Raw genomic sequence first — 26,173 nt, forward strand, 5'->3', positions numbered from 1 at the left:
TACCGTTGCCAGTTTCCCCTGGAGCTGCACTTACCTGCGCCTCGCTCGCCAGGCGTAGGATATGCACACGTGCAACTCTACTAAATGTTACCCAATTTCCTCTCTGAAGCATTTGAACCTATTCACTACCAGCAGTTTTTCAGGTTTTGTTTTCACATTTCACCCTTTAGTCCCCTTAGGGTAGGAATTCATTTTTTTCCCCTTGTGAATAAGTAGCTGGCTGACCATCGTTGATGGAATAGGCCATCCTTTTCTACTGGTTTGCAATGCTGCCTCTGCCATACGTACTGTACACGTTTTCACATTTCAGACAAACGTGTATCCTGTTTATAAAGTAATGCTTGTTCATGAGCTTCCATTTGGAAATTTCAGAAAACCACAAAAATGTTTATATGTTCATTTAATCCTCACTTCGACCCTTTGGGGCAGTTTTCATTGCTAGAAATACCTCAGTTCTTTCCAGTATGCTCAAATATCTCCTGCCAACCATGGCTGATTCTAGGCTTTGGGCAGGGAAGGAGCAAATCCTCCAATGTCTGGTTGGAGCAGAAAATAAGGACGTTCTCCAAAAATGATGGGAACGTGTTATTTGAAAAGGAAGAATCAGTTTGGAGGGGTTCCCACTGGCCAAGTATGGGACAATATGGGAACTTTAAAAAAAAGTAAATGACAGTACAGGATCGTAACTCAATGAGCAAAAAATCTATTCGTCCATTCTGACAAAAAATTAAGAGAGGGAAATCCTTTACAGAAAAATGCCAACAAATAAATATTGAAAGGTTGAGGAAGTTAGATCACCCTTTTTGCATCCAGTAGTTTGGTTCAGGCAAGAGTCATCATTAAATGCTAGATAATTGGACCGAGGGTTATTTGTGAGCAGTGTATTTCCAGTCTCAAAGTATCACTCCACAGCTTACGCGTTAATCATGAAAGGAAAAATGGAGACCTTTGGCGGATACCACCTGAACCACACGATCAAACTTACCATCAACAAAGGGACAAAGTGACAGCATGTTGCCTCCTGCTAGGATGCGTGAAGATACGACATCTGGGTAGCATATCATCCTGCCCCACAATGCATAACCTAAAAGCAAGGACAACAGCCAAACCCAATCAAGAGACTTGCTGTGAAAAGCCAGCCTTGACTCTTCAAAATTGTCAAGGACGGAAAAGAAACAATAAAGCGAACTAGAAAGTACTGCTGGGGCAGTGGTGTAGATGAAGGCAGGCTGACGAGCTCAATGCACAGTGTGGTTCCCCGATTGGATCCTGGGTGTTTTTAATGAGCAACAAACAACATGACTGGGACAACTGCAGGAAGCTGAATATGGGTAATATATTAGACAATAGCATGGAATGGATGTTAAATTTCCAGCGTGTGCTCATTCTATTTTGGTAAAGTAGAAGAATGTCCTTGTTTTTAGGAGCTGGATACTGAAATATTCAGGAGGGAGGTATCATCTGTAGCTAATTAGTGGTTCGGGGAGGGGGGGAAGGAGGGGATACACACACCTACAGAGCGAGCGAGCGAGCGAGCGAGCGAGAGAGAGAGAGAGAGAGAGAAATTAAATATGGCAAACTGTTGACGGCTGCTGAATCTAAGTATGTGGGTGTTCACTTTACTATTTATTCAACTGGTTTGCATGTTGGACATTTTCAAAATAAAAGACTACAGGGGAAAAACATGTCTCTGTGAGGGACACAGAGATGGCCATCCAGATCCCTCTGCCAGTAAACCGATGCCCCAGATGTTGGAAGTTGGGGTCAGCAGCAGACACCTTCAGCTCCCCTCCCCTCCAGGGGCTGCCTGGGTTGCACAGCTGCCCAACCCGAGGTCATGCCCTTGCTAGGGCAGGGGTATATGAAGGAGGCTTGGCCATTCCTGCTGTCCACAGAAATAATCAATAAACCAACCTATAAGAGGAATAGAAGAGTTTTATTTGAGGCAAACTGAGGATTAGAGCCCAGGAGACGCTGATTCAAGAAGCGATTCAGGGCTTCCCTGGTGGCGCAGTGGTTGAGAGTCCGCCTGCCGATGCAGGGGACGCGGGTTCGTGCCCCGGTCTGGGAAGATCCCACATGCCGCGGAGCGGCTGGGCCCGTGAGCCATGGCCACTGGGCCTGCGCGTCTGGAGCCTGTGCTCCGCAACGGTGGAGGCCACAACAGTGAGAGGCCCGCGTACCGCAAAAAAAAAAAAAAAGAAGCGATTAAAACTATAAAATGGGAGAAGCTTCTAAAGGCAAAACCCCCCAAAATGAGAAAAGTTGTTTGTTAAGAATTGAAATTGCAGTTGGCAAGAAGTAAGAGCGCTTGTTAAGCAAGGATTGGTTGGGGTCCAACATGGTTGCATAGTTACAAGAGGAGACCTCGAGCCTTTCAAGGTTACAGCGGGCAGCCAGCAGCTATCGTTCTGAGAACAGCTGGTGGTGTCCTCGAGGCTGACACAGTCCAGAAAATTCAGGTTCTCAGTGATGTAGGAACAGGCCTGAAACCATGTCCACAAAGGCCACCCAGATCCATTTCAAATGCCTGAACCATAGTCACTCCCTTTTGATTTTTAAACGCATTCTTTTCTTGAATGGTTAAAGCAGATGTACAGCACACGTTTAATGGGCCACAAACAGGCTGTTTTGGTGAGCCTGGAGTTCAGGGTGAACCACGTGCAAGCCGGAATGACCCCCTCACACCTTGACCTGTGAACATTTCTCTTATCACTGCCCAGGGGACAACTCTGAGGGGCTGTCTTATTAGGGGGCTTCCCCACGTGGTTGACCTAAGCTGCTGCTCGCATCCCCACTCAGCTTCTCTCTCCACCCAGCCCTGCACACTGTGAGCGCACCCTAAACTCCACCTCCCTGTCCCTTCCTGGGGAAGGCCTGGGGTGGCCTCCTAGCGGCGGGCTCTCCCTGACACGCCTGAATAAAACTGCTACCCACACACCCTGTTTTGATCTCCACACCACTTTCCACCATCTGACACCCTATTTGCCTGCCCGATTGTTTATTGATTACGCACCACCACTACCGCGCGTGCGCCCCAAGAGCAGGGATTTTGGTCTGTTTTGTGGGTTGTTGTGGACCCGGCAATCTGTACACCACAGGCTCAGCGTGGGCTGCGCGCCTTTGAAGCCCCATTGGCAGAAGAGGAAACTGAGGCTGGGGATCTAAGCCGCTTGCCCACCACCACCGGTGGGGACGAATCCTCTCCCCACCCCCCCTCCCCACCCCCCTAGCCTGGGCGGGGCTCCCCGGCCCTTAGGGAGGCTGTGCGCGGGACGGGCCCTCAGCTGTCAATCTCGTGCCCAGCGGCTGCCGAATGGAGCGCGCGGTGGCCCGGAGTCAGCCCAGGGGGTGGGGCGAGGCGCCGCGGCCAATCGCGGGGCGCGAGGGCGCCGGGCCTCACAGGGCCCGTCTCCGATTGGTCATCTGCCATTACGCCACATCTTGGGACGACCGGCCTGGAGCGCGCGAGTAGGAGCGGGTGGGGAGCCGGGCGCGGAGACTGGCGCTCAGGTAAGCGGGCCAGCTGCGCAAGTGTGAGACGCGCGCAGGGGAGCGGGGGGCGAGCAGGTCCGGGGGCGTGCGCAGGTCAGGGGTGGGATGGGTGCGCGCAGGAGCGTGGAGGGGGGCTAGTGCTCTGGCGAGGAGGAGATGCGTGCTCAGGTGGGCAGGGGTGCGTGCGTGCAGGTGAGCAGAGGCCGGAGATCTAGGGGCGCAGGTTGGCCACCCGAAGACGGCCTTTCGGAGATGCTCCGTCCCCCGGTGGTCGGGAGATCCCGGAGGAGCCGGGGCGGAGCCAGGTGGGTGCTTCCTGCGCCGAGTGGGCCGGTTCCTTCTTCGGGTGCCCCGCGTGAGCGGATGCAGTTTTCTGTTGAGGAAACGCGGATAATTTGTCTTTGCTCACTGAGAAGGTGGGAGCAGGTAGCAGGAGACTCTGAATTGCTTTACTAGGAATAGATTAATGGGGGGGGGTGAGGGGGGGTCGATGCACGGCGGGCAGGGCAGGGAGTGCTCACAAAAGACCAAACGCTCCCTCTTTTCTTTTCCAGCTTTCCCGACTAACTTAAATAATGATGTATTGCCTCTTTCCTGGACATTTTATAATTTTATGAAAAAGGTTTTTAAGGGTAGGAATTGCTCTGGTGAGATTCCCGACAAAAGGTAAAGAAAGGAGACAGGAAAGTTGGAAATGAGGAATCGTGTTTATCAAAAGTGGTGTGTGAGACCTGTTATTTACTGGGTGTTTCCTGAGTGTCCGGCACTGGGCTGGGTGCTTAGACCTTAATTCTGAGAACAACCTGTGTACTTGGCATCGCCCCCATCTTACAGATGAGGAGACTGAGGCTCCCGAGAGGTGAAGTGACGTGTAGAGTCGTGTACTTAGCGGCAGAGCCGGGGTTCAAACCCAGAGATACCGGCTACATGACTTTGGTTTGGGGGGAAGAGCCCCGTCGGCAATGCCTGCATTTAGTAGGGGGGTGGGGGTGGGGATGAGAAGCTGAGAAGCTTGGGGTTTGCAGAGGCCAGGTGGTGGTTGAGCAGCCCCAGGCACCTTGAAGGTCCCCAGGAAGGCGGCAGGAACAGGCCTGGGGAGGATGGAGTTACCCCACCTGCAGGACACTCGCCACTCAAAAACCAGGACGGTTTGCCAGGCAGAAACCCAGAAAAACCATGCACAATTAATTCTTGAAAAACTTCCCACAAAATCCTTTTATGTAACTACTGCTGCTAAAAAAAAAAAGTGGCAGATTTATGCAGCAGATCTACCTATTTACATAGAAGATCTACCTAGTAGAAAGCTGCTTTCTAAGATCAGAGAAAGTGAAGAAGCAAACTTACAAAAGAATTTAGAGGTAAACGAATTTTGGGGGAGAAAAAGGAGGGAGAGTGGGTGTGTATCGTGTGACAATCCGGAGAATACACAGCAAAATTCAGTGACCCCAGGGGCTGGATTGAGGGGATTTGTCTGACTTTCAGACTTCTGTTGCAGCGATGGTGTTACAGTGAGTGTATATTTTGCAGCTTTCAAAAAACAGAAACCCTGTACCTGCAGTCAAAGCTGCAGTTTACCCTTTCGAATCAGAGGTCATCGTTTCTGGAATTTCCTTCCAGGGCTCACATGTATTTCTGGAGGCCTCAGAAGCGCCCCAGGAGCGGGTTGCCATGCCCCAGCCAGGACCTCAACCCTCCCCAGAGAAGCCAGGCCAGAGCTGTCCAGTGCCAAGAGCAGCCTCTGCATTTGACCACACCATCGGCAGAGGGCTGGGGGGGGGGGATGCAAAAAAGCTGCAGGTAAACCCAAGAATGACCCCCGAAATCACTCCCCTATGCCTTGAGAGCAGATGACCTCCCTGACCCCGGAGAGAGCCACAGATGTTCCCAGAATTGTGGCTCTAAGAACTCCAAGAGCTGTACCAACAACTCATTTCATCGTTGTTAAATTCTTTTATTATACAAGTGTCCACTAGACAAACTAGGAAAAGGCGGGGCGGGGGGGGAAGCCCACGTGGATGTCCCACACTACTGAGGGTTTGGGTATACGGCTTTTTGAATAGCTTTTTAGTGATAGACCGTCTTGCGGCTTGCCCTTGTGCTGTAACATACCAGGGAACTTTCTGCCACGTTAAGCTCATTCTTTTTAACAGTTGCTGAGTATTCCCCTGCACCGGTGTGTCAGTGTTTCTCTCACCTGTGGGTTTACACAGCCATCTGTATGTGTCCCAGGATAAATTCGTACAAGTAAATGCTGGGTCAACCTGAAGGTCTACCTGGCCTCTGAAATTGTTCTCCCACCAGGAGAGCAGCTGCCCAACTCTCACCGGTTCTGAATTGTATCATTCCTTTAAGTCCAAGTTGGGGCATGTCTGTATTTTTCAGTGTCTACCACTCCTTGGACTAACAAATTTCCAAAACAGAACCCCTGCTGTTCCGATAACATTCCAACTAAATGTTTCTGTATGTATGTTAGGATAGTACCTGATGCAGGACTCAGAAAGGTTGGCTCTTGTCATCACTACTCTGAATTTTACTCCACAGTCTCCCAAGTGTGTCACAGAGGGTGGCGTGCACGCAGACCCAGCTCTGTCCCTGTAGGTCTGTGCTAACAACTTGTTCCGCTTTCCTCGCCTCAACCCCCTCATCTGTAAAATGGGCCTAATGATGGCAACTCTCCAGGATTGGGGTGGGAATTCTATGAGCTGATGGGTGCTTGGAGCTTGGTAGATGCTCAATAAATAGTCGTCACCTATGATAGGTTGTATCATCCAGGATCTCACGTTCTTTTAATACCCTGCGGCTTCCCCATCAGGAGTCAGAGCCTGCTTCCCCTCCCCTTGAAAGCTGGTGGGCTTGTGACTCAGTGTAGCCAGATGAATGTGCTGGGCTGACGCGGGGAAGAAAAGGCAGCTCGGGCACCTCCTCCCACTGCCTTGAGTCCGCCATGCTGGGAGGAAGCCCAAGCTAGCCCACACCGAGCGAGCACGTGATGAGCCGCCGCTCCGGGACACCCCAGGCCATAGCTACTTAGTCAGCCTCCCCAGATTCCCAACCCACGGGAACAAAGGACGAAAGACTGTTTGTTTGTTTTGTTTTGACCACACCCCTCAGCTTGTGGGATCTTAGTTCCCTGACTGGGGATTGAACCTGTGCCCTTAGCCGTGAAAGCATGGAGTCCTAACCGCTGGACTGCCAGGGAAGTCCTGATAGATTGTTGTTTTAAACCACTACGTCGAGGAGTGATGAGCTGTGCAGTGGGTAACAGAACCCTCTGGGGTTGGGCCTTGCAGGTGCATCCCCCTTAGACCTCTGACAGGCCAAACGTCACCCCGATGCCCTGTGTGAGCCCCACTGAGCCTTCCTGAGGCCTGGGTGGTGCTGGTGGTGGTGTCAGCAGTAGCCGACTCTCTGGGGCGGACTCTGATGGGGCTTGGGTGGGGCTCTGAGCACTTGGCCCCGTGACCTCATTTACCCGACAGAGTAAGTTACTTTGCGGATGAGGAAACCAAGCCTAGTGGAGAACTTGCAGCCTTGAGGGTGACATCTGGGCCTCCTGGGGGTTCACCATGCCATCCCATCCCTGCCATGCATCTCCAAATACCAGACCCTCGAGATGCCGAAAGCACTGCCACGGGGCTTAAGCCTTCTGTTGTGTGCACCCCGAGCTGTCGATGGTGATGTTCTCAGCTATAGAACATTGGAGGCACTCGCCTGGACTGCTTTGCTGTGAGGAGCCCACAGACGTCTCCCCCGCCGGGCCATGTAGTGGCCAGACTGGCCCTTGAGGTTCTCACCATGATTGCAGGACGCCTTCAGCAAAAACCACCATGGAACGTTGAGGAACGAGATTTATTGCTCACGGGTCCTGTGGGTACACGCAGCCAGATTGTGGGTAGAAAGAGGGTGCGGGTGTGGGGCTGGGCTCTGCCTTTATGAGGGCGTGAGGGCCTGAGGGCGGGGTGTCTAGGGCTTCACGGGGTCACTCTTTATTGGTGAATTTAAAGCATAGGAACAGGAATTAGGGTGTGGGAAGGGAGCAGCGCGGTTACTCAAGCTGTCAGTCGCTAGGTTACCCCGGACTTCCTGAGTGAGGGCCCTTCGTGGGTTGGGGGACGCCTCGGTCCTTATCTGGTGGTTCTGCTGGTGGCTATGTGTTTATTCAAGGTGGAGGGCTTTTGAAATGGACGCTTACTGTCAGGCACTCACACTACATCATCCCAAACCCTCAGGAGAAACATCCCTTTATCTTTGGCCTGTGGAACTCAAAATCCGGCCCAGGGAGCTGAGCAGGGTGCCCCCCGGCATTTCCCTGGCTCCTTCCCGGGTGTGGACACGAAACCTCCTTTATCCAGCTTTAACAACAAGCGCAGAACCTCATGTGTGTTTGTGGTGGGGGGGGGGCTTTGATGCCCCAAGACACTCAGGAAGGTCCCAGGTCCGGTACGTCTGCTGAGAACCAGCCTCCGAGCCCAGATTACTGTCAGCGGTGCCCTGTATTCTTGGGAGCTCACTGGCTCCTAGAACGTGCGGTGGGAACGTGCAGGCTCTAGCGGGGCGTGATCCGGGTCACTGGCACAAATGGCTTGTAGAAACGGTTCAGAGGCACGTGCGCTGCCTGGCGTGAGTCTGCAAAGAAGCCAGCTTTGGCTCGTTGCTGTTCACCGGCTCTGTGTCTGCCGTGTTAAGGCTCGTCTGCAAGACAACTCCTCCCTGAAGCCCTCCATCCAGCTCTGCCCGTTGTTGATCAGTGCTTACTCTTCGGCAGACGGTGTGGGTGCCAGGCAGAGAAGCTGCGTGATGAGATTGCCTTCTCCTGGGGGATCCCCACCCGTGGGGGCCTCTTGTGCTTTAGAACCCCTAGGCGCTGAGCTTGCGCCTTTCACTTGGTCCCAGCGGCGGGCCTCGAGAAAATACCATCTGGGTCCTTATCTCCCTTTGTTCCCCTGAGTCTCTTCGTGTCCCCTGCAGGACATTGCTCAGCGGGTTGAAAAGGATCAAGCGGGCCTTGTGGAGCGTGGGAATCTAGTGACTTGAAAGGGGGCAGTTCGAGAAGGAAAACCTGCGTTCTGCCATGAAACCGCTTGGTAAGAGGTTGGAGGTAAGCCCATCTCAGCACTGCTGCTCCTGGGCAAAGGCAGGGACTTTTCAGCTTTGGAGAAGTAGAGGCAGCTTGTCCCTCAGCTCCTGGTATCAATTCTCGTCTGACTCTTAGCAAAACAATAAATTACATCCAGAATGCCACCCTGTGCCCTATTTTCAGCCATCTCCTGCCAAGGATGTTACTTACACCTTTATTAAAAATTCAGTGCTTATGACAGAGGGGTGAATGAACGCTATTATAAGCTCAGAATAATTATCTGGGCTTGTTTTAATCCCTAGAAGATACGCTTCTTCCTTTCGGCTTTCCACATTTCGTTCTCAGCCTGTACATTTCTGGCCCTTTTGCAACTTTCCAGCACGTTAGATCAGAGTAGCTGCTATGTACCAGGCTCGGTGTTCTGTGTTTTGGGGCTGTAAAGATGGGTGGTCCCCGCCTATAAAGAACTCTTCAGCCTGCCTTGTACATCGCAGATGCTCCACAAACTAACCTGTGTAAATTAACTTATGTGGCTGCAGTTTTCATTACTGAAAAATTGTAAATGAATACACAGTTGTATTAAAGTAATTCATGTTCCCATTTAGAATAAAATCAGTGTTAAGAGGCTTATATATAAAGTGAACAGTTCCGTGACTCATCTCATAGCCTCACTTCCCAGAAGCGAATACTTTTCATTCCCTTAGCTACTTTCGTGTGGTTTTCACCTGCTTCTCTCTAAACCATTTCCTTTCAGCGCTCCCAGCTTCACACGTTTCCTTCTATACATCTAGTAGTCAGTCAGTCATCAGAGTTTACATGGTTCTGGCAAAGTTATTATTATTTGCTGTTAAGCTAAGTAATGTACTATCATATGGTTTGGGTGTTTTTCCCCCTTTGTATGGCTTTTTGATCTTTCTGGAGTCAATGGTCGCCTCCCTTTTTCCATACACTCAGGTTTCTGTGTATCTATCACTAATTTTTTTTCTGCGTGTTTTAACAGAGCCATCGTACATATCAATGATTGTTCTACACACTCGAACACAACAAAATGTGTCATTTCCTCTCCTCCTCACCCCTGTAGCCGTTCGTCTTGTGCCGGTGTGGACCGGTTACTGTCTGGTCCACTGCACAGCTGTTCTCTTGGGACTTCCTCCTGTCCTTTCACTGGGCATTTCTTTAGCAGCTTTCTTGGATCCTGTGTCTTCTCTGAATAATAGTTAACCTGGGAATAGAACTGTAGGTTGAAATAAGTTTCCGTCAGAATTTTGAGTTTTCCACCCTTGTTTTCTAGAATCCAGCCTGCTGCTGGTGTGACTCTTAATCCTGGATTTTTTCTGAAAGCTTTTAAGATCATCTTTTTTTTAATGCCTGATATTTGGAACCTTGACAATTGTGAACTTGTTCTAGACGTGGAGACGTCACTGCTTCCCGCATATTATGACCACTGGTTGGCTTGTATGTTGGTACAAGATGAGTGGCTATGGGTGGGAGAGAGGAATGGAAATGATAAATTGTGTTGGGAGTATGTAGAAAAATTATTAATATGTATGATAGCTCTGTTAGAGCATTCAGAAAAAAAAGTTAGTGATAGATGCATAGGGACCTTAGAAAATGGAAAAAGTGAGGCAACCATTAACTCCAGGAAAAATAAAAAGTCATATACTGAGGAGGGGACATTTTATAGGAGACCTGAACGAGGAGACCTGTGAAGCGTGTTCTAAGCTGAGAAGTAGCGGGTGTCATGAACAAGATAAACCACATTTAAGGATTGGTAGGGAAATCTAGAAAAACGGTACAGATGAACCGGTTTGCAAGGCAGCAATAGAGGCACAGATGTAGAGAACAAACGTACGGACACCAAGGGGGGAAAGTGGCCGGGGAGGTGGGGGTAGTGGTGGTGGAGTGATGAACTGGGAGATTGGGATTCACATGTATACACTAATATGTACAAAGTAGATAACTAATAAGAACCTGCTTATAACAGATAAATAAATAAAATTAAAAAAAAAAAGATTGGTAGAGACCTCCTTGTGCCTGGAGCAGAGGGTATGAAGGGAGAGTGGGGAAGAGGGGAGGAAGGAGCACATTGTGGGAGGGTTCTGAGCCACAGGTGTCTGGGTTCACGTAGTAAGAAGGATGTTCTGCTGTCGTTGGAAAATGAATGGAGACAGGCAAGAGCAGAAGTAGGGCCATGTGGGAGGTTATTGCGGGTTCCAGGAGTGAGTCTAAGATGCACTGATCTCTTCCCTGCCTGGAATCTCCCATCTAGGACAAGATAAAGAATAGGTGAATGAAGGAGGCCAGCCCTGTGGGGCCCGTGAACAGTGGCAGTGAGGTGCAGTGTCCGTTTGTCACGGGACGATCTGAACGCAGTGTCTCCTTCCCTCAGGGCCCAATGGCTGCAAAGTCACAGTCCAACGATCCCAAAACCAAGAGTCCTGGCAGCGTCAGCAAGGCCGCGACCCACGGGCAGTGGGGCCGTGCCTGGTAAGGCTCTCACCCATCTTCCCAGCTAGAAAGTAAAGTGGAATCTCAGTGAGAGGTTGCCAGCCTTTGGGATTTCATGAACCTATTTAAAAAATTCTTTTTATCAGCAAGACTATCATTAGTAGCAGTTTCCCCTTTTAGAGAGTGAGGAATTACAAGAAGAAGAAACTAAAAACTGATTCCAAGGACAGCTGGTGCCCTCGTACCGCCCTCACTGTGCAGCGCATGGGGGTCATGGTTGTCGAGCGATAGAGTGCTGGGGACTTGGTGAATGTCCCCCATGGCCCAGAACGGGAAGCCTCTGGCCACCTGGGTTGTGAAAGGCCTTCTGCCTTTCGTGCCCTGGGCCCTGGGCTTTCTGGGGGTGCCCACGGGTCTGTCGGCCTTCAGACTGCTTACAGTGGAGCATGCAGGTGGGGTGCCTTCCCCAGGCAGTGGGGGCCTTTGCGCTGCGAGCTGACAGCCTTCTCTTGGGAAGCGCTGGCGGGTTTGCACGTGGAGCAGAGCATCCCGTGCGTCGGGTCGGAGGGTCGGGAGGGCGCCACGTGACCTCCTACCGTCCGTCCGCCCCGCAGGGAGGTGGACTGGTTTTCCCTGGCAAGCGTCACCTTCCTGCTGCTGTTTGCACCCTTCATCGTGTACTATTTCATCATGGCCTGCGACCAGTACAGCTGCTCCCTGACGGCCCCCTTGGTGGACATCGCCACTGGGCAGGCTCGACTCTCAGACATCTGGGCCAAGACGCCACCTGTGACGATGAAAGCGGCCCAGATCTACGTGGCATGGGTCACGTTCCAGGTCAGCCCTCCCGGCCACCGGCCACCATGGGCGGGGCTCCGCCTCTGCAGAGCGTCCCCTCCTGCCGGGACAGTCCTGGCCCCTTGTCAGGGGTGGAGTCCTGGCTCACACTGGCGTCCTCATTCCCGGGACCCAGCAGGGAATCACCTGCAGCCCGAGGGACTTAGCTCTGTCTTCAGATCAAGGGCACCTGGTGGCATTTCAGTGTCTGACTCGCTTTCCGCGGAGCCTCCTCGAGGTTCAGGGCTGTGCCCAGCCCTGCGGGGACCTGCCGAGCAGGAAGCAGGACCCCGTGGCAAAGCGTGAGGGCGTGGCCCACCAGGGAAGCCCCACGCACAATGGGGAGCTTATCCTAAAGGGCCGCTCTCAGTCTCAGCAAAGCCAAGGCTGTGTCCCCAGCAGGTGGTTGCACAGACCTGTCCAAGGACAGCCTTGGCTCTGCTGTGACCCCACTGGCCTCCCAACCAGGAGGAGTTCATCAGAAGGCTGTCTGCACCATGAACTTGGTGAGCAGGTGGTGTTTATTATCTGAACCCAGGAGGTTTCCAGGGAAACGGTGCTGTGAGATGCCACCCCCTCCCCGCCCTGGGGTTTCCTGTTCTAAAGGAAGACTTTGACCACTACTAGCTGTTTCTCCCCACATTCCCAGCTTTCGAGCTTCAGATTCCCTCTCATTTCAGGTCTCTTGGTCCCTTTGGGTAAAAAGTGATTCAGAGCAGCGAGAGGCACAGTAGCCTAAAGGCAGAAACAGCCCACGTGTCCATCGACAGTTATGGACACACACAGTGTGATCCATCCACGTGGTGGCATGGTGTTCTGCCATAAAAAGGGATGAAGGTCTGACTCAGGCTACAGCGTGGACGGACCTTCAGAACACGATGCTCAGTGAAAGAAATTAGCAACAAAGGGATACATCCTGTCTGATTCTGTTTATGTGAAAAGTCCAGGATGGGCAAATGCATAGGGACAGAGAGTGGGTTAGTGGTTGTCAGGGGCTGGTGGGCAGGGGCCGAGGGGAGTGACTGCTTGTGGGTGTGGGGTTCCCTTTGGAGGGGGTGAAACTGTTCTCTAAGTAGACATTGGGGAGGGCTGCACGAGCTTGGGAGCGCACTGAACACTTCCGGCGAACACTTTCAAAGGGCGAGTCGTCCAGAATGTGAACTAGTGGGTTCTCCCGAGGGGAGTGGCCGAGTCCCGTGGGGAGGCGGCTTGGGCGCTCTGAGTAGTGATGAGTTTCCTGTTCAGGGCCCCCTTCAAAGCCCGCAGTCAGCCTGCAGCCAGAGCTCCCGGAGCTATAGACTCTCCTGGAAGGAATGACTGGCTGTGAGTAGGCTCTCTCCCGTTCCTTCGGCGCCTCCCCATTTATCATCTCGGTTAATAAAGCAAGGCTGTGTCGAAGCACAGCGGGCCCCCAGCTCACAGGGGATTCAGCGGAAAATCTCTGTGTCTCAGGTGCTTCTGTACGTGCTGCTTCCTGACTTCTGCCACAAGTTTCTGCCGGGCTACGTGGGGGGCGTTCAGGAGGGCGCCATGACTCCTGCAGGTGAGCTGGGCCCCGCCCCTGCTGCCCACCACCTGTGGCAGCTCTGCCCTCCCTTCATCTCACGGGGCCTCCCCCCAGCCCCGCCCCCGCGCAGCTTCCATCCCAAAGGCTGCCCCTGGACAAAGTAAAAACTTTGCCTGAGAATTTCCACACCCCGGGACCGCCCCAGATTCGAGGTGGGAAGTCACCTTCTCAGTCGGAACGGAATGCGCCCTGCCCCACACTGGCTGTGTAGCCGGGCTCATGGAGCTTCTCCCCGGCGGCGACGCTTCGAGTCCCCCAGGGGCACCTGGTGGGACGGGGCTTTTGTTAAGGGGTCCTTGGGGCTGCCTGGCCCGTTCATTCCCCGCAGTCACTGAGACCCCACCCCAGCACACAGAGAGCACCTGGTCCCTCAGGGAGGCTGCTGGGTCCCCCACCAGGTACCCTAGGGGACGCTCGTCCGCTTCTGCTGTAGCTCAGCCCCAGCCTCCGGCAAACTGCAGGCTGGTGACTCAGCCTCTGGCTGGTTCCAGACATCCTGCACCCTCTCACCCTTCCAGGAACTCGGCAAGCAGGAGCGGTTAGTTCCCAGCTCACAGCGTGAGGTGTGCCGCAGGCATTTTGACCCTAGGGGCCCGAATGGCAGCAGCAGCTGACTGGCTATCAAGCCTGGGGTCTGGGGACCCCGGCAGCTGAGGCCCAGAAAGGCGGCAGGGCCGGAGCCAGGAGCTGTTGCAGCTGGGGGAACGCCTCCGATCTTCCCTCTTCCCTCCGCAGGAATCGTCAACAAGTATGAGATCAACGGCCTGCAAGCCTGGCTCATCACGCATCTCCTCTGGTTTCTTAATTCCTACCTCCTCGCCTGCTTCTCTCCCACCATCATCTTTGACAACTGGATCCCGCTGCTCTGGTGTGCCAACATTCTGGGCTACGCCGTCTCCACCTTCGCCATGATCAAGGGCTACTTCTTCCCCACCGATGCCCGAGACTGGTACGTCCTCAGCGGCCGGTCGAGCCCAAGATGGAGAGCAGGTGCCTTTTTCTGTTACCTTGGGCTGGGAGGTTGCAGAGCCCTGAGGACTGAGAATCCTTGAAGGAGGAGCTTAAGGGAACCTGATGGACTCTGGGAAGCATCCTTTCCAAATGTCTGGGTGGCTTCTCCTCCCTTAGGGAGGATGCAGTTGAAGACGGCCGAGTCCATCTCTGGTGGCCGAGCTGTGTCGTGTAGGGCTGTCAGGGAGCAGGGGGGTGGAAAAGGCATATTCTGGTTGGGTGGCAAAGACAGTCCATCACCTCTTTTTCTGGAACGTCAATGTGGCCTGAAACAGTCTTAGTGAGGAGTCCTGTTTTCTCAGTGGCTTTAATGTAAGAACTTCCCAGGGAGAGCCTTACTGATGGGTGTCCATTCTCATGGGGCCCTGGGTTGGATAGTTATCAACCATGCATCCATCTCTCCTTCATCTATCCATCTATCCAGTTCTTCGTCCATTCATCCACCCACCCATCCACCCATCTGTCCATCCATCCACCCATCCAACTCATCCATCCATCCACCTACCCATGCACCCATCCACCCATCCATTCATCCATCCATCTCCCATCCCTTCCTCCACCCCTCCCTCCCTCCCTCCCTTCCTGTCTCCCTGTATCCATCCATTCACCCATGCACCCATTCATCCAGCCCATTTATCCATCCATCCACTCTTCCCCCCATCCCTCCCTCCCCACCTCCTTCCATCCGTCCATTCATCAAGAGATGTTTGTTGGGTTCCTCCTGTAGACAGGTGTAGGCAGTGGGGCTTTAGGTGTAAACAAGATTCTTATTCTTGGGGTGCTTACATTTTAGTTTGGGGGTCCAAATGAAAATAAAGTATGTTTCCTTTACTGTTACACCTAAACTCTTAGGTTGGTTGGTGGTACTTTGAGCTTGTGTGATTTTTTTATCACATAATGAGGCTGGTCTTCTAGGACTCATGGAAATCATTTTCTCTGCTTTATAATCACATCCCCTATTGTAGACTTTGTATATTTGGCTTCTTTCTACTTACCCTACCTGAGGGAAATGGACACGAAAATATGTTTCTCTGACTAGCACAGAAATCCCTGTGTATGTACAGCAAGTTATACTTAATGAAGGTCTCCACAAGGGTTACTATGGCTGATTCTCTGATCGCTCCTGGAGAGGGCTATAGGTCAGGTAACCAAGGTAACGAAACATTCAACTTGCCCAGCAAGGGATGGGTGTGGGCCCTGGAGCCAGGCGCCCGGCTCTGAGCAGCACGCTTTCTTCCACATCTACCTCGGCATCACGTATAACTCCACTTGCCCACGGGAGACCTGAATGCCCTGTGAGTCTTTCAGAATAAAATCTCTGTCCAGTCGAGCCAGTTGGGCAGCTCACCTGTGCCGTGCCTCCAGGGAGCCTGGAGTGGGGAGGGAGGACCCTGGGCGCTGGCCCAAGGGAGGTGCACAGATACAATCGCCCCACCTTCCCTGGAGCAGAGCGAGCAACTCAAGGGCCAGAGGTGAACGTGGAGTGAAGCTCTGAGTCTGCGGGGAGGGAGGGAGGCTGACGCGACCTCTGCCTGCCGCATCCCCGCAGTTCACGGCAGGTCTCCCCCCAGGTCGTCTCTCTTGGGCCTGCCGTACCCAGGCTGGGCTGGGCACCTGTGTCCGTGCCAGCCGCGTAGGCCACTTGTGAGATGCGCTCGTTAACGACACGCATCTGTTCTTTGTATTTTAAAGCAAATTCACAGGCAATTTCCTTTACAACTACATGATGGGCGTTGAGTTTAACCCCCGAATTGGGGAGTGGTTTGACTTCAAGCTCTTCTTCAATGGACGCCCCGGGATCGTCGCCTGGACCCTCATCAACCTGTCCTTCGCAGCCAAGCAGCAGGAGCTCCACGGCCACGTGACCAACTCCATGGTCTTGGTCAACGTCCTGCAGGTAGCCTCTCTGTGGCCCAGGGGGGTGGGAGCTCTGACACCCAGTGGGCGCTGGGGAAGCCTGAAAGCCAGACAGTTTTCAAAAGACCGTAATCTGCCGCCTTTACGTGGGGGTCGGCCCCCTTCCCACGTGTCTCTGGTCAGTACACGGCCGCTCCTGTGTTGCAGGCCATCTATGTGCTGGACTTCTTTTGGAACGAAACCTGGTACCTGAAAACCATTGACATCTGCCACGACCACTTTGGGTGGTACCTGGGCTGGGGGGACTGCGTCTGGCTGCCGTACCTCTACACGTTGCAGGTGAGAAGCAGGGGCAGGGAGCCCCCTGTGACGCATGCCCAGCACAGCAGCACACTGAGCTGTAAGGTCCCCGGGCACCCTCAGCGCTGCCCTCGGAGCAGACACAGCTGAGCACGTGCCGAGCCTTGTCGTCACCCAAGTGTCTGTTGTTTTGGGGGGTGTGGGGTGGCGCCAGAACCTGGAGAAGGGAGGCTGCTCCCCTGTTTTAGGAAGAAGAGAAGGCTTAGTGTACGAGTCAGCACAGGCCACTGTAACAAATACCACGGACCAGGCGGCTTAAACAACAGCGTTCATTGTCTCCCCGTCTGGAGGCTGGAATCCGAGACCCAGGTGTGGGCAGGGCTGGTCCTCCTGAGGCCTCTCTCCTCGGGGTGTAGACGGCCGTCTCCTCCCTGTGTCCTCACAGGATCGTCCCTCTGTGTGTGTCTGTGTCCTGACCTCCTCTTATAAGAACACCAGTCCTGTGGGATCAGGACCCACCCTAGTGGCCGCATTTTACCTTCCTCACCTCTTGAAAGAAAGACATGCAACTCCAAAGACAGTCACATTCTGGGATGCTGGGTGTCAGGACTCCGACATGTGAATCTGGGGGACACAGCTCAGCCCATAGACTGAGAGAAGAAGATGATACGGAGTAAACTTTGGGTCAAAAGAAATGCTTTGGGGGATCTGGGTGGATGGAGGTGGGTATTAGTATTCATGTGTGTTCAAATCTCAAGGCTGAAAGGATGAGAGGCCTTCTTTCCTTCCGTCATTTGCATTTAAGCTTTGAGTATGTACACGCAAGAGTGGAGGAGATGCAGGGGGCCCTGCTCTCTCGGAGCTCACAGCTGGGAGGGAAAGTCCCTGACACAGGCAGTCCAGTGCGGGGAGGGGGAGCTGGACAGGAAGTGGGGTGCTGACCCCTGAGAGAGGGCCAAGGAGGAGACCCCAGCCAGCAGGTGGGGGTCACAGCCAGGCTGAGAGCAGAATGATGAGTCTGAGGGTAAGAACATTCCAGAAAGGTGGAGTGGGGAATATATCAGGGTGGGGGGGAGGGCAGAGGGGGACATTTAAGGCACAAGACAGTTCAGCGTGGCTGGGACACAGGACGTGGGGGTGGCAGGAAGCCTTGCCCAATTGGAGGCTGGAGGATCAGAGGCCAGCACCGGGTGGGAGGCCTACAGGAGGGGAGTGTTCCAGGCGAGAAGAGGATGCTGGGGGTTGGGGGGCACAGGCTCTGGGAAAAGTTCCCACGAGTAATGAATCAGGCCGGGTCCCCAGGAGAGCCTCGGCACGCGCTGCAGAGCCGAGGGTAGAAAGCCTGACTGGGGAGCCTGAGGGACCTGGGTTTGCACCTCTGTAGGGCTGCCAGCCGCGGGAGGGGGCCTTGAACTCGTCCCTGAGCATCTCTGAAAAAGTAGGGCGGACGTCACCTCTGTTAGGGCTGGGCATCCTCGTTCCTGCACCCGCTGTGTTCTGAGGCTGTTGGGGAATAGGGGAGAGGCCTCATCATGACCCCCCCGCACCCCTCCCAGCTCACAGAGAACAGCCCCGCTTTCCTCTGCTTGGCACGCGGGCTGCTGTGTAGGGTGGCTGCTTCAGAGGCCTGGCCAGATGCCCACCTGCCCGTTCTGTGAGCAGGTATGAAGGGGTGTGGCGGGGGGGGAAGAGCAGGTTCTAGGGCACTTGAGTGGTTAGCGGTGGCCTGCCTTAAACAGGGCGCGCAGGAGTGGAGAGGACCAATGCTAACAGACCTTGTCGGCTGGCCCGGATGTGCGCGGGCAGGTGGCGAGTGGTTGCAGCCAGTCCTGCAGGCGATGATGACGGGGCCCGTGGTACCTGGCTGACTACCCTGTGCAGCAGCGTGAAACAGGATCACTGGGAGAGGAGGAAAATCACAGCAGAGTGAGCAGGCTTGAGGGGAGAGAGCCCTGGGCTGGGGGCCACAAGTTCTGGACTCTGGTCCCCACGCTGGATCCTCTGGACGGACCCTCTGGACTCATTTCTCTGCTTGGCTGGTTGCAGGCTCACTGATTCCCTGATTTTGTGAACACCATTTTCCAAGCACGCAAAGCATTAGCAGTAGATCACACACACACACACAGACACACACACAGACACACACACACACACACACACACACGTATGTGTGTTTATTTGATTATGTGACTGGTGCGTTCAAGTCCCAAATCTTCAGGGCAGCCAGCAGGCTGGAGGTCCAGGGAAGGGTTGGTACTGCAGCTGGGTCTGCAGGCCGTCCGCTGGTGGAATTCGCTCTTATTCCAGGGATTCTTTCATTCTTAGGGCTTCCGCCGATTAGACGAGGCCCACCTGCATTGCGGAGGGTGGTCCGCTTCATTCAGTCTAATTGGAAACATTAATCCCATCTAAAAAGTACCTTCGTGGGGCTTGCCTGGTGGCGCAGTGGTTGGGAGTCCGCCTGCCGATGCAGGGGATGCGGGTTCGTGCCCCGGTCCGGGAAGATCCCACGTGCCGCGGAACGGCTGGGCCCCTGAGCCATGGCCACTGAGCCTGCGCATCCGGAGCCTGTGCTCCGCAGCGGGAGAGGCCACAACAGTGAGAGGCCCATGTACCGCAAAAAAAAAAAAAAAAAAAAAACCTTCGTAACAACTAACGTTTGACCAAGTGTCTGGGTCCCGTGGCCTAGCCAATGTGACACATTAAATTAACCATCACAATATTATATTCAAATAATCCTTCTAATATTGTTATATAATATGTATACTATATATGATACACATGTGTATGTATGTACGTGTAGATAGACAGACAGATAGGAAGGCAGCTAGGTGGGTAGGTAGGTGGACGTGCAGATTTGCATAGTTACCTGTCTGATCCCACAGCAACCCTCCGGGGCAGGCGCTTCTATTTACAGGAGAGGAAACCGAGGCAGGGCACGGGGGCAGCCGGTCAGGTGCACAGCAGGGCTTTGCACCCAGGCCGTGCTCCCGAGCCCGCGGTCCCGCTCAGCCCGCTGACCTCTCCCACTCGCCCTGCAGGGTCTGTACCTGGTGTACCACCCCGTGCAGCTGCCCACCCGCTACTCCCTGGGCGTCCTGCTGCTGGGCCTGCTGGGCTACTACATCTTCCGGATGGCCAACCATCAGAAGGACCTTTTCCGCCGCACGGACGGGCGCTGCCTGATCTGGGGCAGGAAGCCCAGGGTCATCGAGTGCTCCTTCACGTCGGCCGATGAGCAGAAGCACCACAGCAAGCTGCTGGTGTCCGGCTTCTGGGGCGTGGCCCGCCACTTCAACTACACCGGCGACCTGATGGGCAGCCTGGCGTACTGCCTGGCCTGCGGCGGCGGCCACCTCCTGCCCTACTTCTACATCATCTACATGGCCATCCTGCTTACCCACCGCTGCCTGCGGGACGAGCACCGCTGTGCTAACAAGTACGGCCGCGACTGGGAGCGCTACACGGCCGCCGTGCCTTACCGCCTGCTGCCCGGAATCTTCTGAAGGGCCGCCCCGGGAGGAGCCCCCAGCGGGGCAGGGAGGAGAGCTGGAGTCAGGTCCGCTGGGGCAGCAGGATCTCTGCGCCGCACTCCAGGAGCCTCTGCGTCCTCACCTGTAAGATGCAAACAGCCCGGCACTTGTCCTGAGTGGAATTCCGGGGGCTTACACCGACTGCCTTCTCGCCAGCAGAAGTGACCAGCTTTCTCCGTGCAGTGTCCCCAGGGTGGGAGGATGACCTGGCTGGCTCACAGATGACGCTGTTTCTTCTCTGGGGTCTGAGCTGCCCGCTGCCCAGACAGCAGGAGTCCGACACTGAACGGGATGTCTTCCAGCCCCCGTGGTCAGTCCTGCCCTTACTCTTGCTAAATAAAGTAGAAGTGGACACGTAAGCTGTGGCAGTTATCAATTGACAGCCTCTCAGCCCCAGGTGCAGTCCTGCATCGCCTGCTCTGCGGTAGTGAGCTGTGCCCTTCAGACTTCTCTCCTTCGCACGTGCACCTCGTTACATTTGTCTGTAGAGGGCGCTAAGGGATGCTGCATCTTCTGGTTCTGGGTCTTGTACAGACTTGGCCCAGGCAACCCAGAGAACTTGGCCACACCATCCGGGGGCCTCACCCAAGCCTTCCCCAAGGAGACCTGAACCCCAGCCTCGGGGACGGGACACCCTTCACGTGTTTTCTTACCTTGGGCACACTCCTTGACCTGTAGGTATTCTGGTTTTTTTTTTTTTTTCAATTTACTTATTTATCTTTGGCTGCGTTGGGTCTTCGTTGCTACACGCGAGCTTTCTCTAGTTGCGGCGAGTGGGGGCTACTCTTCATTGCAGTGCACGGACTTCTCACCGCAGTGGCTTCTCTTGTTGCGGAGCACGGGTTCTAGGCGCACAGGCTTCAGTAGTTGTGGCACGCGGGCTTCAGTAGTGGTGGCTTGTGGGCTCTAGAGTGCAGGCTCGGTAGTTGTGGCGCACGGGCTTAGTTGCTCCGTGACACGTGGGATCTTACCGGACCAGGGCTCAAACCCATGTCCCCTGCATTGGCAGGCGGATTCTTAACGACTGCGCCACCAGGGAAGTCCCCACAGGTATTCTTGACAGCTCTCTTTAGACGTTATGCCCTAGTCGAGTTAATAATTCTTTATTCAGGTGTATCTGGGACGTATTGCAGGTTTGGTTCCAGACCTCCCCAATAAAGCGATTATCACAATAAAGCGAATCACACAAGTGTTTTGGCTTCCCAGTGCGGAGAAAAGTTAGGTTTACATGATTCTGTACTCTTTTAAGTATGAAATAGCATTGTCTTAAAAGACAGTGTATACACCTTGATTTTAAAAAGCTTTATTGCTAAAAAATGCCAAAACGGTGACCATGGTAACATCACAGGTCACTGATCACAGATCACCGTTAACAAACAGAAAGAAAAGTTTGAAGTACTGCCAGAGATGCCAAGATGTGACACAGAGACGCGAAGTGAGCAAATGCTATTGGAAAAGTGGCACCGGTAGACTTGCTGGATGCAGGGTCACCAGAAACCTTCAGTCTGTAAAAAGCGTGATGATCTGCGAAGCACGACGAAGTAGATGTGCCTGTTTTAAACTTTCCCTGTTCAGACTTCTTTGTGGTTTGTCTCCCAGTGGGGCCTGGACATAGACAAGGGCTCGATTTCTGGTGTGTAGAGGCGATGCCCGGGGAACTTTGGGTCAGATGCTTGGGTCCTGCCTCAGAGCTTTGGGTACCGATCACGGGATTCAGGGGAGGGCTCCACACTTTCCCCACCATTGGCCCTCTGTTGGGGCCACTCTTGTGCTGGGTGTGAGAATCCATTCCGTTTGCCAAAGGAAGAAATTCCAGTCTGGCCACCTGCCCCCCACAAGAGAGCGGAGAAGCCACAAAGATGGCGGTGCTAGGCTTGCTTCACACCTGGAGGAACCGAGGACTGGAGTGTGCTGGGGGCCCCGCTCCCTGGGCAGGGAGGGCAGGTGCAGGGCAATGCCTCCCCTGCTCAGTCTACAACTGGTTGAGCAAAGACAGGCGGCCTCCTGAACAGCCAGGAGGGGACCGGAGCTTGGGGCCCACCTGGGCTGACTTAAGAGCCGTGATTTTCCAATGCTGGTGCCCCACCCCTGCCCATGGAGCTCATGGGTCAAAGGGGGTCCCAGGTGTTTGTATTGTCACCAGCCACACAAGTGGTTTGAGTACCAAGGCCGGAGCAGTGAACTCCCACCGGGATGGCGCTGAGTACGGTGGGCCCCGCCGTTTCCTCCCAGTCACTGTGTGAATTCATTTTAAGGAGGCTGGAGGGTGGTGGCTGTGAGCTCAGACCCTGGCTTCCCTATTCAACAGCTGTGTGACCACGGCCAGGCAATTTCCCTCTCTGTGCTTTGTTGTCCTTGTTTGAAAACTAAGGGCGATGATTGTCTTCTTGCCTTGTGTGAGGTTCCTCAGCCAGATTTCCTGGGACAGCTCTGGGTTTGAACCTTGGATCTGCCCCTCAGTTTGCCAAGTTTCGTTCGCGTGTTAGCGTCTTGGAGCTGGGCTGCGCTTTGACCTGTTTTGTTCCGCGTGCTCAGCTAACACAGTGAGGCAGGGCGCCCCGTGCCATAGGGTAGGTTTATCTGCCCTCCCTCACCTCCTCTGCATGTGGATGAAGCCCGGTGCCCCCTCTCCGGGCAAGCACTGGGGAGCCCGGAGCTCCACCTTTGTGCATGGTGAGTTTGGCGTAGGTGGTGGGGGGAAAGGATGGTCCACACTGGAGACGCGCTGCCCATGGCGATGGGCTTGGCTTCACTGCTGTCTTCAGGGAGAGCTATCCCAGGAGGGACAGAGGCCTGGGGGTGTTCCTCCAGTTCTTGGCGCTCTCCTACCTGGATGTGGGTGTTGTTTCGATCATGAGAAGGCAGGCCAGGCAGTGACCCAGCCAGGTTCTCTGGGTGAGAGGCTGAGTTGAATAGAATATGCAAGATCAAGATGTAAGTCCACACCGCACGCTTCTTTTCTAGAAAGGGCAGGTCGTTCTCACACTGCACAACCACACTCTGCCCCTCACCAGACTCAGATCTCCACATCTATTGGGAAAGATGTCGAAAGCATGCCCTGGAGTGTCACGTGGGCAGACGTGATTAGGAGGCAGGGACGGGATGGCTTCAGTGGGCGCCAGAAATTCAGTACCCCACGTGTGGCTGTCCACCAGTGACCCACACACAGACCTGCTCAGGCCGCCAGTTCCTTGTCCTGGGAATACAGGCAGGCCTTGGAGATTGGTGTAGGGCCAGCTCACTCACCTGGACAAACAGGGATGTGAAGAGCGCTCTCGGTAAGAGGCAGGTAACCAGGGAAGCTCACTCACCTGGACAAACAGGGATGTGAAGAGAGCTCTCGGTGAGAGGCAGGTAACCAGGGAAGCTCACCTGCCTTGGGGCCTTAAATACCTCCATAAGCACCGGCGACTACAGAGGTCCCCCTCCGATGCCTCTCTGGCCTGAGTCCCATCCATGTGTCCAGATGCCTCCTCCCTGTCTCACTTGTGTGGGTTAGGGTTAGGGTTAGGGTTAGGATTACGTGGGTTTAGGGTTAAGGTTACGGTTATAGTTTGGCGGGTTAGAGTTAGGGCTATGGTTAGGTGGGTTAGGGTTATGGTTAGGGTCTTAAAGCCTTCTCAAAACTTCACGGATCAGCAACTCCCACGTCTCCCCCAGAAGTTGCTCTCAGGTGATGGCAAGTCCAGACCCACTCGTGGAATTATCCCTTTCTCACCCAACCGGCCTGTACTCCTGCAGGCTCTCCTGCAGAAGGCATCCGGCATCCGACCACTCCCTACCGTCTCTGTGCTGAGCCTGTCCCAGCCCCGCCCTCTCTCGACAGCAAGAGGAGCCCCAGCACTGGTTTCGTGGCCTCTGGCCTCTCGGCCCCAGCCTGTTCTTAGCACAGCACAACAGTCAGACTTGTCCTGTTAAGGTGTGAGAGTCAGAGCATGTCACCGCTCTGCTCGGAACTCCTCAAGGCCTCCTGTCACTCACAATAAACATCAACGTCATTTCCAGAACCTAAGGTTTGCCTCGCTCCTTCTCCCACATTTGCCCAGCGACAGCCATGCCGGCCGCCTCGCTGGCCCTCCAAGGCCCCAGGACTCTTCCACCGCAGGGCTTTTGCACAGGCTGTTTCCTTTGCCTGGAACACTCTTCCCCTTGGCATCCGTCTGGTCCCTCAACAACCTCCTAGACGTGGCTTAAATATCACCTTCACAGGGAAGCCTTCCTCACACACGCATCCCAGGACTCTGCTTGGCTTTTCTTCATAGACCCTACTCTCCAGTTACAGATTATAAATTACCAATTTATCTTGCTCATCTGTCTCCCCCACAAGAACACAAGATCAGTGAGGGTAAATTTCTGATTATTTTGTTCCCAGATGTATCCGCAGCCCCAGAACGCCGTCTGCCCTGTGTCAGCAGCTGACTCTTCCAGCTTCTACTGTGCACCCACCACCGCTGTGAGAACCTTACATATACTCTCTGACCCTCACAATAACCCAGCTACTAAATACTATCGTCATCACCCCCATTTTATAGGTGGTGAAACCAAGGCACAGATGGACAGTGGGACCTGCCCAGGGTTCCATGCTGATACGTTGCAGAGCTGGAACTCAAACTCCCTCTGGCGCCAGAGTCTGTGCTCATTACCACCTCCCCTAGAGCTTCATCTCCTCTTGCTCTACTTGTTAAATAACTAGAAAGCCTGTGTCTTGAAGCAGGGCTGGGCCAGAGGCAAGCTTTCCACCAGTGCTTTCAAGGACTTTGGGTTGCGACCCACTCATGGGTCATCAAGTCATCCCCAGGGTTATGTATTATCTGTCGCCATGTTATAAGTGACCCCTAAATTGAGTGGCTTAAACCAACAATAAACATTATCTCATGCAGTTTCTGAGGTTTAGGCATCCAGAGGCGGCTTAGCAGGTGGTCCCGGCTCAGTGTCTCTCATGGTGTTGCAGGCAAGGCGTTGGCTAAGGCTGCATCATCCGAAGGCTCGACCGAGGCTGGAGGACTTTCTCCCAAGGCAGCTCCTCGTGTATTTGGCAACTGGTGCCGGCTGTTGGCTGGAGGCCTCAGCTCCTCACCACGTGGGCCTCTCCACAGGCTGCTTGAACATCCACACAACACGGCGGCCCCCACAGTCTGATCCCAGACACACGACGTCCTTTATGCCGAACCTCGCAAGTCCTGCTCCCCCACTTCTGAGCTATTCCATTGGTTACACAAGTCAGCACCTTTCAACACGGGAGGGGGCTACACAGGGGCTACCAACAGCCAGGGGTGCATCTCAGAGGCTGCCTGCCATAGGTGACTTGACAATAAAGGAACCTGCAAAAGTCCCTGGAGAGGGGTGCCTCACTGACGGTGGCATGTCTGATGGGTGGCAGAGTTCCACTCAGAGGCAAGAGCGTGGGCCTCGTCAGCTTCCCCAGGCTGCACCTTCCCACTGAGGTCCAGGGCTCCTCGTGGTGTGTAGCTCCTGCCTGGCTCTGCTTTCTGGCCCAGCACCTAGGTTGTTCTCAACACCCATTGCTTGATGAACTTGATGCAAAGACGAGGACGAGAATATGGCAGGTTCAGCTAAGAACATGGGAGGCCGGGGACTTCGCTGGTGGTCTAGTGGTGAAGAATCTGCCTTGCAATGCAGGGGACACAGGTTCCATTCCTGGTCAGGGAACTATGATCCCGCATGCTGCGGGGCGGCTAAGCCTGCGTGCCACACCTACTGAGCTTGCGCGCCTCAACTAGAGCCCGTGTGCCGCAAACCACAGAGCCTACGTGCTCTGGAACCCGCGCGCCACAGTCGCTGAGATTGTCCTCAGTTCTTTTCATTCTTTTTTCTTTATTCTGCTCTGCAGTAGTTATTTCCACTATTTTATCTTCCAGATCACTTATTCATTTTTTCTGCCTCAGTTATTCTGCTATTGATTTCTTCTAGAGAATTTTAAATTTCATTTGTTGTGTTGTTCATCATTGTTTGTTTGCTCTTTAGTTCTTCTAGTTCCTTGTTAAATGTCTCTGTATTTTCCCCATTCTATTTCCAAGAGTTTGGATC

At 54.0% G+C, this 26,173-nt stretch overlaps 1 protein-coding gene across 12 annotated transcripts in view; it reads left to right on the plus strand.

The window, feature by feature from the left end:
* The first annotated feature begins 3,421 nt into the window (after positions 1 to 3,421).
* The window catches only part of DHCR7 (7-dehydrocholesterol reductase), a 60,027-nt gene continuing 37,275 nt past the window's right edge, over positions 3,422 to 26,173 (plus strand). For 6 of the 12 annotated variants that reach the window (XR_009564730.1, XR_009564731.1, XR_009564733.1 and 3 more), the window contains exons 1-9: positions 3,422 to 3,513; positions 8,464 to 8,593; positions 10,962 to 11,059; positions 11,635 to 11,857; positions 13,310 to 13,400; positions 14,160 to 14,373; positions 16,128 to 16,332; positions 16,500 to 16,631; positions 19,634 to 20,799. Coding sequence is in view for 2 of the 12 variants with exons in the window: in XM_030833206.2 (XP_030689066.1) it covers positions 8,567 to 8,593; positions 10,962 to 11,059; positions 11,635 to 11,857; positions 13,310 to 13,400; positions 14,160 to 14,373; positions 16,128 to 16,332; positions 16,500 to 16,631; positions 19,634 to 20,098 (1,455 nt within the window). In the remaining 10 variants the exon portion in view is untranslated. Of the gene's footprint in view, positions 3,514 to 3,673; positions 3,801 to 8,463; positions 8,594 to 10,961; positions 11,060 to 11,634; positions 11,858 to 13,309; positions 13,401 to 14,159; positions 14,374 to 16,127; positions 16,333 to 16,499; positions 16,632 to 19,633; positions 23,430 to 26,173 lie in introns of those variants that run through there. The other 6 variants (XR_011377604.1, XM_070046072.1, XM_030833206.2 and 3 more) reach the window with 5 other exon arrangements.

Source organism: Globicephala melas, chromosome 8 (genome assembly GCF_963455315.2).
Source record: "Globicephala melas chromosome 8, mGloMel1.2, whole genome shotgun sequence".
NCBI lineage: Eukaryota > Metazoa > Chordata > Mammalia > Artiodactyla > Delphinidae > Globicephala > Globicephala melas.